At 41.0% G+C, this 13261-nt stretch overlaps 1 protein-coding gene across 6 annotated transcripts in view; it reads left to right on the top strand.

Moving 5' to 3' along the window:
- The window catches only part of kcnj14 (potassium inwardly rectifying channel subfamily J member 14), a 38792-nt gene extending 27189 nt beyond the window's left edge, over nucleotides 1–11603 (top strand). For all 6 annotated transcript variants that reach the window (XM_067402011.1, XM_067402000.1, XM_067401975.1 and 3 more), the window contains 2 exons: nucleotides 4208–4525; nucleotides 5707–11603. In XM_067402011.1, the coding sequence (XP_067258112.1) occupies nucleotides 4208–4525; nucleotides 5707–5979 (591 nt within the window). In that variant the 3' untranslated portion in view covers nucleotides 5980–11603. The remainder of the gene's footprint in view (nucleotides 1–4207; nucleotides 4526–5706) is intronic.
- Nucleotides 11604–13261: the final 1658 nt, after the last annotated feature.

Below are 13261 nucleotides of genomic sequence, written 5' to 3'. Positions count from 1 at the left end.
TGAAGGACTGGCGGGTGATGGCGGAACCGAAGGCTCCGCCGACCGAAGCGCAGCCGGGGCTCCAGAAGGCCACAGTGAAAGCAGAAGGACAGCCAACAAAACGAACACCGGGGGGAGTGAGGAAGCCAACTGAATCTGAGGGACGGAGTGACGGAGCGGAGACGGAGGAGTGAAGTCCAGAGGGGAGGGCAGGCTGATGAATGACCAAGGTGTGAGTGGAGGCAGGATGGAGACTGGTGAAGCTGGAGGACTGATGGGCAACGGTGGAGCAGAGGGAGGTTGGAGCCGGGGTGAAGGTAATCGCCCAGAGGTCCGAGGTGGAGATCTGGGCGAGGGGGCTTGAGGTGGAGGTGCAGTATAGACATGACTTGGAGGAGGCGGGAGAGGGAGGCAGGGAGGGAAAACAGTCTTTGGGCTGGAGAGTTCAATCACAGAGACCATACTAGGAGCGGCTGGCTCGGCGGCGGCGGCTGGAGCGGCAGGCTCGGCGGCGGCGGCTGGAGCGGCAGGCTCGGCGGCGGCGGCTGGAGCGGCTGGCTCGGCGGCGGCGGCTGGAGCGGCAGGCTCGGCGGCGGCGGCTGGAGCTGAGGGCTCGGCGGCGGCGGCTGGAGCTGAGGGCTCGGCGGCGGCGGCTGGAGCTGAGGGCTCGTAGGCGGCGGAGACTGGAGAACTTTGCTCGGCGGCGGAGACTGGAGAACTTTGCTCGGCGGCGGAGACTGGAGAACTTTGCTCGGCGGCGGAGACTGGAGAACTTTGCTCGGCGGCGGAGACTGGAGAACTTTGCTCGGCGGCGGAGACTGGAGAACTTTGCTCGGCGGCGGAGACTGGAGAACTTTGCTCGGCGGCGGAGACTGGAGAACTTTGCTCTGCGGCGGAGACTGGAGAACTTTGCTCTGCGGCGGAGACTGGAGAACTTTGCTCGGCGGCGGAGACTGGAGAACTTTGCTCGGCGGCGGAGACTGGAGAACTTTGCTCGGCGGCGGAGACTGGAGAACTTTGCTCGGCGGCGGAGACTGGAGAACTTTGCTCGGCGGCGGAGACTGGAGAACTTTGCTCGGCGGCGGAGACTGGAGAACTTGGCTCGGAGGAGACTGGAGAACTTGGCTCGGAGGAGACTGGAGAACTTGGCTCGGAGGAGACTGGAGAACTTGGCTCGGCGGAGACTGGAGAACTTGGCTCGGCGGAGACTGGGGTTGAGGGCCATTTCATCCCCTCAAATACAATTAAAATCCCCACAGGCACTGGAGCTGGCTCTGTGGGGACTGGAGCTGGCTCTGGAGATACTGGAGCTGGCTCTGGAGATACTGGAGCTGGCTCTGGAGATACTGGAGCTGGCTCTGGAGATACTGGAGCTGGCTCTGGAGATACTGGAGCGGGCTCTGGAGATCCTGGAGCGGGCTCTGGAGATACTGGAGCGGGCTCTGGAGATACTGGAGCGGGCTCTGGAGATACTGGAGCGGGCTCTGGAGATACTGGAGCGGGCTCTGGAGATACTGGAGCGGGCTCTGGAGATACTGGAGCGGGCTCTGGAGATACTGGAGCGGGCTCTGGAGATACTGGAGCGGGCTCTGGAGACATTGGGGCCGCTTTCTTCCTCCTCCTCCGCTTACTGGGCCCAGTAGCGGAATATGGGTCCAGCCTGGGGCAGGCAGGGAGTTCGCTGGAGCGGTGTGCGGAGGAAGCCGGAGGTTGACTAACTGGCCCGGCCAACCGTGTTTCTGGATGGACCGGACGACAACACTGATCCTGAACCTCTTTCACTAAGAATTTGGAGCCATTCAACCACAAAATTAAATTGATAGTTTCGCTTAAGGAGAAACAAAAAACAGGTTCATCAAAACGGATAGTGTCGTCATCCAATCCATCCAAAAACAGGGAGATCAACTGAGCGTCGGGCCAGTTAGACAAGTAAGCAAGCTCAACGAACTCCTCCACATACCTCTCCAGCGAACGTCCTACCTGCAGGAGCCCGATAATGCGTTCGCTGGCTGTTAGGGTGAGAGGCGATGGAGGAGCTGGATCCAGGGCGCTGGGGAAAGTCTCCATCTTTTTTTGTTCGTGGAAAATCCGGTCGGTTTGGGTCCGTTCTTCTGTTACGGGTGGCTGGTAGAGAGATGAGGCAGATACGGATTTCCACGATAATAGAGACTTTACTTCAAACAATGGCAATGAACAACAGACAGACACCTTAACAAAACAGAGAACGGACGAGGAGTGAAGGGAGTGAGTGCAATATAAAGGGAGTGCTAACAATAGAGTCCAGGTGCAGGTGATGAGTGATGATGAGGAACTGACGAGGGAAGTGAGTGCAGGTGTGGAGAACAGGAGGATTCTGGGAAATGGAGTCCAGGGAAACAAGGGATCTGTAACACATTAATCTTCGGAACACAAATTAAGATATTTTAGTTCAAATCCGATGACTCCGTGAGGCCTTCATAGGGAGTAATGTCACTTCCTCTGTCAAGATCCATAAAGGTACTAAAAACATATTTAAATCAGTTCATGTGAGTACAGTTGTTCAATATTAATATTATAAACCAACGAGAATATTTTTGGTGCGGCAAAAAAACAAAATAACGACCTAATTAGTGATGACCGATTTCAAAACACTGCTTCAGGAAGCTTCGGAGCATTATGAATCAGTGTATTGAATCATGAATCGGTTCAAACCTGCCAAACGGCTGAAATCATGGGACTTTGGCGCTCCGAACAGCAGATTCGATACACAGATTCACTGTGCTCCGATGCTCCCTGAAGCAGTGTTTTGAAATCGGCCATCACTAAATAAGTCGTTATTTTGTTTTTTTTTTGGCGCACCAAAAGTATTCTCGTCGCTTTATAATATTAATATTAAACCACTGTACTCACATGAACCGATTTAGATGTGTTTTTAGTACATTAATGGATCTTGAGAGAGGAAGTGACATTACTCCCTATGAAGGCCTCACGGAGCCATCGGATTTGAACTAAAATATCTTAATTTGTGTTCCGAAGATTAATGAAGGTCTTATGGGTGTGGAACGACATGAGGGTGAGCAATAAATGACAGAATTTTCATTTTTGGGTGAACTAACCCTTTAAATTCCCCAAAAGTGACAATAAAGGTGTTCATAATATTACAAAAGATTTCTATTTCACATAAATGCTGTTCTTTTGAACTTTATATTCTGGAAAAAAAAAAAGTATTACAGTTTACACAGAAATATTAAGCAGCATAACTATTTTCAACATTGATAATGATATTAAAAGTTTCTTGTGCACCAAATCAGTATATTACACAATATTACTGTTTATACCATATTTTAACCAAATAAATGCAGCCTTGTTGAACATAAAAGACTTCTTTCAAAAACATTATAAAATCTTACAGAGTCCAAACTTTTAAAGGGGAGTGTACATGAAAAAAATAAATAAATACTATGCATAAAGGCAGAATATATGACGAGAAGAGAGAGAGTGAATGAAAGAGAAAAAGAACGAGAGAGATTGACATCTGGACAGTTGGTGTGGTTAATGAGGGCTTGTTTTCTTCAGCCTCATACCGGAGGTTTATAAGATTTGCAGAGGGGATTAACTTTAACAGACCAAACCATTGTCTCACTTATCTGCCCTGTGAGTGTGTGTGTGTGTGCAACTTAATTTAACGGCCCGATTAAATGTATTTGTGTCAGTATGTTTTTTTTAACAGTGAATGAAATCTTGATGTCTTAAACTCTACTGTAGATCTGAATGTGTGTCATTGTGTATATATGTATATGTGTCTGTGAGGATGGAGTTTATGTTTGTCTTTTATTGTGTCTATGTCTACATGCAATAATGTTTCTAACAGGCTCTGATGTCTTAAGGTTAGATGGTGAGATGTATGAACATGGAGATCAGACATTAAAAATATAGGCTATTTATTTTCAGGGGCTCAAATGATCATTTTTTATGTTGATGAATCTTCAAATATGTTTAAATACATATTTATAAGGTTTTAAAATGGTGGAAAATTTGGTTAAAGTTTGGTCCGTTAAGATTTGACAAGTTTTTTGTTTTTTTTGCATATTATTGTCAGCTAAAATGTCTTTATTGAAAAAAATGTGCCATTTCAATCAGAATAAAATGAATTACTATTAATACATATTAAATTACTAAACATTTCTGTCAAACAATAAAAATGACTGAAACTGAAAATTAACAACATTACATTTGACCTTTGCTGCAGCCACGGGTGACCCCTGAGGGTGAGTTCCTGCCATTGGACAATGCAGACCTAAATGTCGGCTTTGACACGGGAACAGATCGCATCTTTTTGGTGTCACCCGTGACCATTGTGCACGAAATTGATGAGGAGAGCCCTTTCTTTGAGGTGGACAAACGTACACTAGAGGGAGACAAAGAGCTGGAAGTGGTGGTGATTCTGGAAGGCATGGTGGAGGCCACTGCCATGACAACCCAGTGCCGCTCTTCATACCTGGCCTCTGAGATCCTCTGGGGTCATCGCTTTGAACCTGTGCTCTTTGAAAGGAAGAACTGCTACCAGGTGAGAGAAAGAGAATAAAGAAATGGAGGGTGGGAAGTGATGGAGTTGAAAGGAATAAATTGAGAGGGAATGCTGTGGTTGTACATGTAGAAGTACGGGACTCGTTACAGTGTTTGTAGAGCAGCATTGTATTGATGAAAAAGGCATTGGAATAAAAAAATACATTCTCATTTCTCAATCAGACATTCTAAATAAATAGGAGCTATCTATACCAGAACCGTATAGCCACATTTATGCTGCGAAGATGGTGAATGTGTTGATTCTCTTCCACAAAAACGTATCTCTAATGCTTAAAGGGATAGTTCACCCAAAAATGAAAATTTGATGTTGATGTAGGTGACTTTGTTTCTTCAGTAGAACACAAATGATGATTTTTAACTCCAACCGTTGCTGTCTGTCAGTCTTATAATGCATGTCAGTGGGAACTTCGTCTATAAGAGTAAAAAAAAACATGCACAGACAAATCCAAATTAAACCCTGCGGCTCGTGACGACACATTGATGTCCTAAGACACGAAACGATCGGTTTGTGTGAGAAACCGAACAGTATATATATACATTTTTACCTCTGAAACACCACTATGTCCAACTGCCCTGCGCATCTGGTGTGAGGTCAGAAAACGCATTCTGATGACGGGAAGTGATCTATCGCGCTTTGCTTCAATGAGTACGAGACATCACTTCCGTTGTCAGAGCGCGTTCAGACCTCACTAACTGGATGTGGAAGGCAGTTGGACATAGTGGTGTTTTAGAAGTAGAAAATGATATAAGTACTGTTCGGTTTCTCGCACAAACCGATCGTTTCGTGTCTCAGGACATCAATGTGTCGTCACGAGCCGCAGGGTTTAATTTGGATTTGTCTGTGCATGTTTTTTTTACTCTTATAGATGGTCTTCCCATTGACACGCATTATACGACTGACAGACGGCAACGGTTGGAGTTAAAAATCATCATTTGTGTTCGACTGAAGAAACAAAGTCGCCTACATCTTGGATGCCCTGGGGTAAGCAGATAAACATCAAATTTTCATTTTTGGGTGAACTATCCCTTTAATTTATTTTATGTAGAACCAAAACAATATTTTTTTTAATCTAAAACTAACAATATTCTTTTCTGTTTTTTTTATGTGAAATGCAAATCTAGTTATGCTTTGTAATTGTCATGCGCTCTCCCCACCTCTAGGTGGACTACTCGTACTTCAACAGGACTTATGAGGTCACAGACACGCCCACTTGCAGCGCTAAAGAGCTAGCAGAGAAAAAGTACATCCTGGGCTCCCGTTCCTCCTTCTGTTATGAGAATGAGGTGGCTCTGCAGCTCTCCTCCTCTGTCCCTCCCTGTTCTGACCAATTCTCTCCATCCCCCTGTTCTTCCCCCTCTCCCTCACCCTCTTTCGTTCAGCCCACGCCACCACCTCGACAAGACTCCTGCAGCGAGCACCCACACATACACTGAGCCATGTGGCTGGGATAAAAGGGCACCGGGAAAAGCAGCGGTCAAAGAAAGAAAAGGAGGTAGAGAAAGAAAGGAAAAGGGTCAGGATGGAGGGAGGAGTTGGAACTGGGGGTAGGGAGAGACAGAGAGAACCAGAAAATGGACAAAGACCTGGAAAAACAGACTTGGACAGGGGACTAAGGCAAAGAGGACCATAAAGGGACAATGTAGGACTGATTAATGACAAAAGGTCATGCTTAAGATGGGGTGAGAAAAGACAGAATGCACAAAAGATGGAGAATAGAAAAGGGAAAGGGGCCTCTCACGCCTGTGAGAAGAGAACCAAAGAGCAAAATAGTGAGACAGTGGGGCAAATTCACTAAACAGTTGTACCAGTGCAGCATTTCAGCTTGTGACTATCAAAGTCCTTTTCAAGGCAAGTCACTTGGCAGATATCTTGGAAACACAGCTGTTTTCAGTCATACAAGTATAACTCTTGTCTAACCAGACTCACATTTCTATTAAAATTTTCAAATCAGTAATACAATCTGACATTAATGGTATCATAAGCTAAAATCTGTATATTTCAGGTTGGTCGAGATAAAAGAGTGCCAACCCGGAAGTTAGCATCACTGCTTCGACAAAAACCCAATACGATTTTTCCATTGACTTTTGGATAATTGCAGAATATAAGCTCTGTGACCAAACACGATTCATAATCAGCATATTCATCATCACAAATGAACTTTTATGAATTTTAAAGCCTAAATAACAAATGCCATTAGTAAAAAGCTAAATGTAGGATATGCATGAACTACACTGTGGGTGCATGACTTCAATGTCACCACCATTAAGCTTCCAAAAACTCTTTCAGTCTTTATTTAAAATCTACAAGTTGGAAAGTCTGAAAGAGCACGAGTATAAACACAACGAGGCTGTAAAAGCGGACTAGTGAGTAGATGAGTTTGCTTGTTTGCTGTAATGACGATGTCCCAAACAACCTCTGTAGTCCCATTTAGCCACTGTTATCAAGCACGTTTTTCAACTGATGTTAAAGTTAAAAAAATCACAAGTGGGGTATTACAGTTATTTTATGTCATAGAAGAAAACGTGAAAGTATCTTGAGCTTGACCTTGACACCACAGACCGTATTACAGGCATTCAACCATAAACTTATTCAAAAAACCTATTGACTTAAAGGTGCAGTAAGCAATTTCTGAGAAGTGCTGTTTAAGGGGCCGTCTACAAGACACCGTTTTCAACTAAACGTAAAACTTTTTATGTGTTTTGGCTGTTCATTTACATGGACTGTTCATTTAAGTTCTTGAAAACGCAAACTGAAAACGGGCTTCAAAGTGCAAGGTTTTGAAAACGGTCTCTGTGTAAAACAACAAAAATGCGAATCTGTGAAAACGAAGATGTAATGCATGATTTTGCATGTCTATAGTGTTTCATTGCCACCTAATGGCCTGCCAGCAGAATACAGCGTTTTTAGTCATTTTCACGGATTTGTGTGAATGGGGATCATTTTGTCAATGGTGTCCTCTATATGCGGAAAACTCAAAGGAAAAACTTCTCAGTTTAAGCATATCGTTTTTCGTGTAAACTTACCCTAAATTTGAAATCTCCAAAACAAACACACCCTTTCCCAAAAGGATCCAAGTAGTGCTCGTTGCAGAGCATAATGACCTCCAGCTCCACCTCTCTGGAGCTCAAGGGTGGAGCTTAACCTGTATAATGGGTGGAGAGATAGGGTTTTGGGTGGGGTAAGGGTGTGGTTCGAGGATGCAGCTCCACCCATCATGCCCACAGTAGGTCAAGAGAGGGGGAGCTGGAGGTTATGGCTCTGCAGTAAGTAGCCTCTCAAAGGATCACACCCCTATCTTGATAGCTCCGCCCCCAAATTCATGAACAGTGTGTTTTGGTGGTTGGTCTGATCCACTTTCAACAGCATTTCTCAGAAATCGTTTACTGCACCTTTAAGGACAATGAAACCAGAAGTTAAAAAATGCTAACTTGTTTGCAGGTTTTTAGCTCATTCTACAGCACTTTAGGGCTGTTTCTGTTAGCAGATGCAGTGACGCTGTCACCTAAACAGCAAGAACTTTCATAAAGGCCAAGAGATGACTTTGCAGACTGGACTTCCATTACTAGAGCCACTTCTTGGATGTTTCATTATTCATTCTAGTGAATTCCCCCAAAAAGCAGGAGCTTTGTAGAGAGGGAACTTTCAGATGGAGTCAGGCAGGAGGAAGCTAAAGTTTAAGTTGTTAAAGTTTGAGTCAGAGTGCAGGTCAATGTATTCAGGTCAATCAGATTGAAATGAGGTCAAAGACTTAATGACCGAAAACAGATCGAAATTAAAGAGTGAGGGGGAATATAGAGGGATTGATAGAGAAGGTCATTTCGACAAGAGGAGAGCTGCAACACCAACCCAGTGTGCTGATTGAACCTGGCGATCTTTTGGAACCAACACGAGCTGCAGTGGCTCCAGCATGTACCTGATAGAGACACAACAGTGGCCCCCAGTGGCTACAACCTGTATGAGCAATTGTAGAATTTAAAAATGGGAAGGAGATATATCTATAACACCAGCCCCTGGTTTTACAGACAAGGCTTAAGCTAGTCCTAGAATAAAATGCATGTTTTAACTGAAAGCAACTTGTACTGACATATCTTAAAATATGTCAGTGCCATTGTTTTGTTTCAAGATGTACACCAGTAATGTTTTTTTTTTTCTAGGGTATGTTTATAAAAGCTACTTAAATGTCCTAATTGAACTAAGGCCTAATCATGGCTTAGTCTAAGTCCTGTCTGTGAAACCGGGCCATAACCTCTTATGGCAATATCATGCACAAATAGGAATTTTTGTCAAAAAAAAAAAAAAAATCCTCTCTCAAAAAATCAAATTACTTGTTGTGGGAACTTTTGTGTTTTGTATTGAATGTCAGAATGCCTGCTAGAGCCACTGCAAAACAAGAAACTACTGAAAATCTGCAGCATTTTCAAGTTGTTTCTCTTATGTACTGTATTTTTAGTTTTCTATTTGTTTAAGCACTGTTTTGTATCATGGTACACAAAGATTATGTGAAGCACTTTCGTAATTTGTAACATACCACATTTGTCACAATTGCACGGACCAAAAATGAATTAGCTGTATGTATGGAAATGGAATAACACATTGTATGAAGAATATATTTATTTTTTGAAGGGTGTGGCTTGAAAGTAAGAGAAAATACTGTTGGATTGGACAGCAGGGGAAACTGTGGTTTGACTCATTGGGCAGCACATGGATCTATCATCAGCCACTGTTTGGATTGTAGACATTCATGTTTTGTGTTCCTTCAGTGTTTCATAACAGCGTGTAGTAGTAGCTATGGTAAATGACTTATTTACTCTCTGTAGTATTGTTGTCATGAGGCATCTGTTTTTTTTTTCTGTTTTCCATTCATTCCTAAACAACCACACAAGCATCCTGACCTAAAGCATGTTGCTGGACAGGTTTTTTTTTTTTTTTTTTTTTTTTTGTAATTAGTTTGCCAGTGGTGTGCCTTTGAAAGTGAGACTGCTTGTTTTGAGGTTTTAGGGAGTAATGGAGACAATTAGGATGTATTATGCTGATGTTAAGTTACAGACCCAGGTGGAATCTATTTTCCACATTTTGTATGCTGATTTTTGGGATAAAATTATGTAATTCTATATTTGAATATAGTAAAATGTGTTAAATGGTACTGAGACACTTGCCAAGTTTTCATCCAAGGATTTATTGTGGAAAAAGGTTTAGCGCATTAAAATAGTTACTGATATAGCTGATGGAAATGCTGTTATTGGTAAAATTTTGTGAGCAGTGTTGAGGAAAGTTACTTTTTAAAGTAATGCATTATATTGTGTTGTTCCCCAAAAAAAGTAACTACTTGCATTTCTTAGTTACTTTTTTACAGAAAGTAATGCGTTAGATTACTTTTGCGTTGCTTTTTCTCATCTGGACTGGGCTTGCTTGTTTGTTTCTTTACAAAAAATGAACAAAAAATAAGCAACAACAACAACAAAACGCAATCTAAAAACAATTAAAGCTGCAAGCAGCGATGAAAGGGCCCTTGCACCCGGGCTCACCGCCACCTGTGTGTAAATAAAGGAGAATTATAGCAAAATCATGTAAAAGTGCCACACTTCCTCCTGCCAACAGGTGGCACTATAGCTAACTGAATATTGTCATATAGATGTCTTTAGGCCAGGACTTTTATCACTCATGTGAAGTTTGGGGCAGATCAGACATAGTATGCCTCAGCTACAACAGCTTCATCGTTCATGGCGAAACATCAGACTTTGTCAGGCCGCCACAGACACGCCCTTCAACGAAAACTCAAGATCTTTGATATTTATCATCGCTAAGGTCTTAAGATTAGACTGATAACATTTGATGTTGATCTGGTTAAATCTCTATGAGGAGTTCATCACAGTGTAAAACATGTCATTTCCTGTTGCCAGCAGGTGGCGCTATGACTGTAACTGAATATTGTCATATAGATGTCTTCAGGTCAGGACTCTAATAAAACATGTGAAGTTTGGGGCAGATCAGACATTGTATGCCCGAGTTACAACAACTTCCTGTTTCATGGTGAAACATCGAACTTTGTCAGTCCGCCACGGACACGCCCTTCAGCGAAAACTCTAGATCTTCGCAATTTAACGTCTCAAAGGCCTTTAGATTACACTGACCAAATATGATGTTGATCTGATTAAAGCTCTAGGAGGAGTTTGTTAAAGTACAACATCTGGAAATGGCAAAAACTGCTAAAATTTTGTAGAGAAAATTCAAAATATCTCACTTCCTGTTGGGTTTACACCCTGGGGCTTTTTTGTAGGTATTGGGCTGTTACATCTGTCTACCGAATTTCATAACTGTACGTGAAACGCAGCATGAAGGGCGCTTAATTGAAATTTTGTAGGTGGCGCTATCGAGCCATTTTGCCACACCTAATTCTGAAACCCATATCAGACGTAAATTTTCACCACTTCTGACGCGTGTGAAAAGTTTCATGAGTTTTGAGAACGTTTAGGCCCTCAAAAATGCGATTCATTTTGGAGAAGAAGAATAATTGCCTGAGCAATTCCAATAGGGTCCTCACAACATCGGTGCTCGGGCCCTAAAAATACAAAATGTAAAGGCCTTTTGACACAAAAAGTGAAATGAATAAGCCTTAGGCTAAAGGAAATGCAAATTCATGCTTGTACAGTAGAGGGCGCAGCTCAAACAAACCTTTTAGCTGTGCTGCCATTCTGAATCACTAAAGAATAGGACACAGTACAAGAAAGTTCAACACACTTATTTCAGCAATAATAAAAAAAACAAAAACAAATGTGATGTTTATCTAAAGTCATTTTAGCATGGTTGAATTGGATCATTGAAGGTCAGCAGCAAAGATGTTGGTTAATAAAGTGAGTTTAAATACATAAAGTATATTTGTGTTATTTAACATTTAATCGTTGCAGGTTTGCATAATATTTTGAATTTGCATTTCACTGTTTTTATTAGTTTTGAGGAATACTGAATCTGTTTTGTGAAAGTGAGATGAGTAAATGCCTGCTTGCGTTTATACAATAACCATCATGTTTATAAAGCACTTTATAAAGAAATCGTAAGTAAAGTGCAGAGGCGTTGTCTCTGCACTTTACTTACGATTTCTCTTAACATTGGGACGGGAGAGATGTAATTAATACATTGGAAAACAAAGTAACTTGCGTTACTTATTTGAAAAAGTTAAGATATTTTGTTTTAAATTTGAAAGTAATCCGTTACTTTACTAGTTACTGGAAAAAGATAATCCGATCCGATGCGTTACCCCAAACACTTTGTGAGTGTCGAAGCAATCATGTTTTGTTTAACTTGAGCACATAAATTCTATGCCAATTCTTTGTTGCCTATTACAGTTTTATGAATCATTTTTGGGGCAGCTTTTCTCTCAGGGATTGAAAATGGTTCAAAGTACGAAAACAAAAACTGAAAACAAACAAGTTTTTTTTTTTCCAAAATGTAAAACCATAACACACTCAGTTTTAGTTATTTATATGTTACTTTAAAACGTGTGAATTCACAACAAATTGATGTCGATTCAACATTTGAAAAATGACTGGAACTGACCTTTATAACTAAAATTAGATATTGATCAATGTCTCTTTGCAAAAGCGAAAATAAGTATTTTTTCATCTTATTGGTAAAGGGCCAAATCGATGAAAATTTTGCAAACTTTGCATTTTTACGATAATATAACAGAGCAAGTGGATGGAAACTTGGTTACTGTTATTGGTAGCTGCATGCATGATCAAATTATGCTAAATATTTATTAAACTAACATGCAAAGGGTCGGAGTTGTGTAGAAGTTTGTGAGTTATGGATATTCCAGTTCCAATTAAAATCTGTGGATCTTTTTGCTGAGTTCTGTGGATGTAGATGTATGAGATCAGTTAAAAGGATAGTTCACCCAAAAATGACATCATTTGTCTTCATTTACTCACTGTTCCAAACCTGTTTATTTCTTTCTCCTTTGAAAAGAAGATATTTTGTCTCTTTTTCATCCATATAAAGTCATTTGGACCCCATTGACTTTCAAAATATCTTCTTTTGTGCTCCATAGAAGAAAGAAATGCATACATGCTTTTTTTTTTTTTTTTTTTTTTTTTTTTCTCAAAGAAGTCCCTTATGCTTACCAAGACTGCATTTATTTGATCAAAACTTATACAGTAAAAACATTAATATTGTGAAATAATACAATTATTACAAGAAACATTTCTTATTGTTACAGCATCACAGTTGGAAAAAGTTGTGCTGCTAAATATTTTTGTGGAAACTTATGCATTTTTATATGCATTTATAAATATATATATATATATATATATATATATATATATATATATATATATATATATATATATATATATATATATATATATATTACTTTTGATCAATTTAATGCACCTTTGTTGAATAAAAGTATTTATTCTCTTTCAAAAATGTTGTGCAATTATGCTTAAATATATGATTGCATAGCATTAGTATTAGAAATAGAAGATATATGACTAAATTTAGTCAGACAATTCATATTCATAGTAGGCAGAAGATAAAATGGTCTGCAGTTCTGCAGATAGCACTGGTGTAGTTTTAGGTGAGGACTGAAATATACATGCACTGGACTGAACCCTGTTCAGGTATTGCAGGTTAAACTTAGGGATATATACAGTTGCTACTATATTAGGATAATCTTAGATATGTAGCCCTGGGCTCTATTTCAATAAACAGTTGTTG

The sequence above is a fragment of the Chanodichthys erythropterus genome, chromosome 2 (assembly GCF_024489055.1).
Source record: "Chanodichthys erythropterus isolate Z2021 chromosome 2, ASM2448905v1, whole genome shotgun sequence".
Taxonomy (NCBI): Eukaryota; Metazoa; Chordata; class Actinopteri; order Cypriniformes; family Xenocyprididae; genus Chanodichthys; species Chanodichthys erythropterus.
The sequence above is the reverse complement of the archived record's forward strand: the minus strand, read 5'-3'. Positions and strand labels throughout refer to the sequence as shown.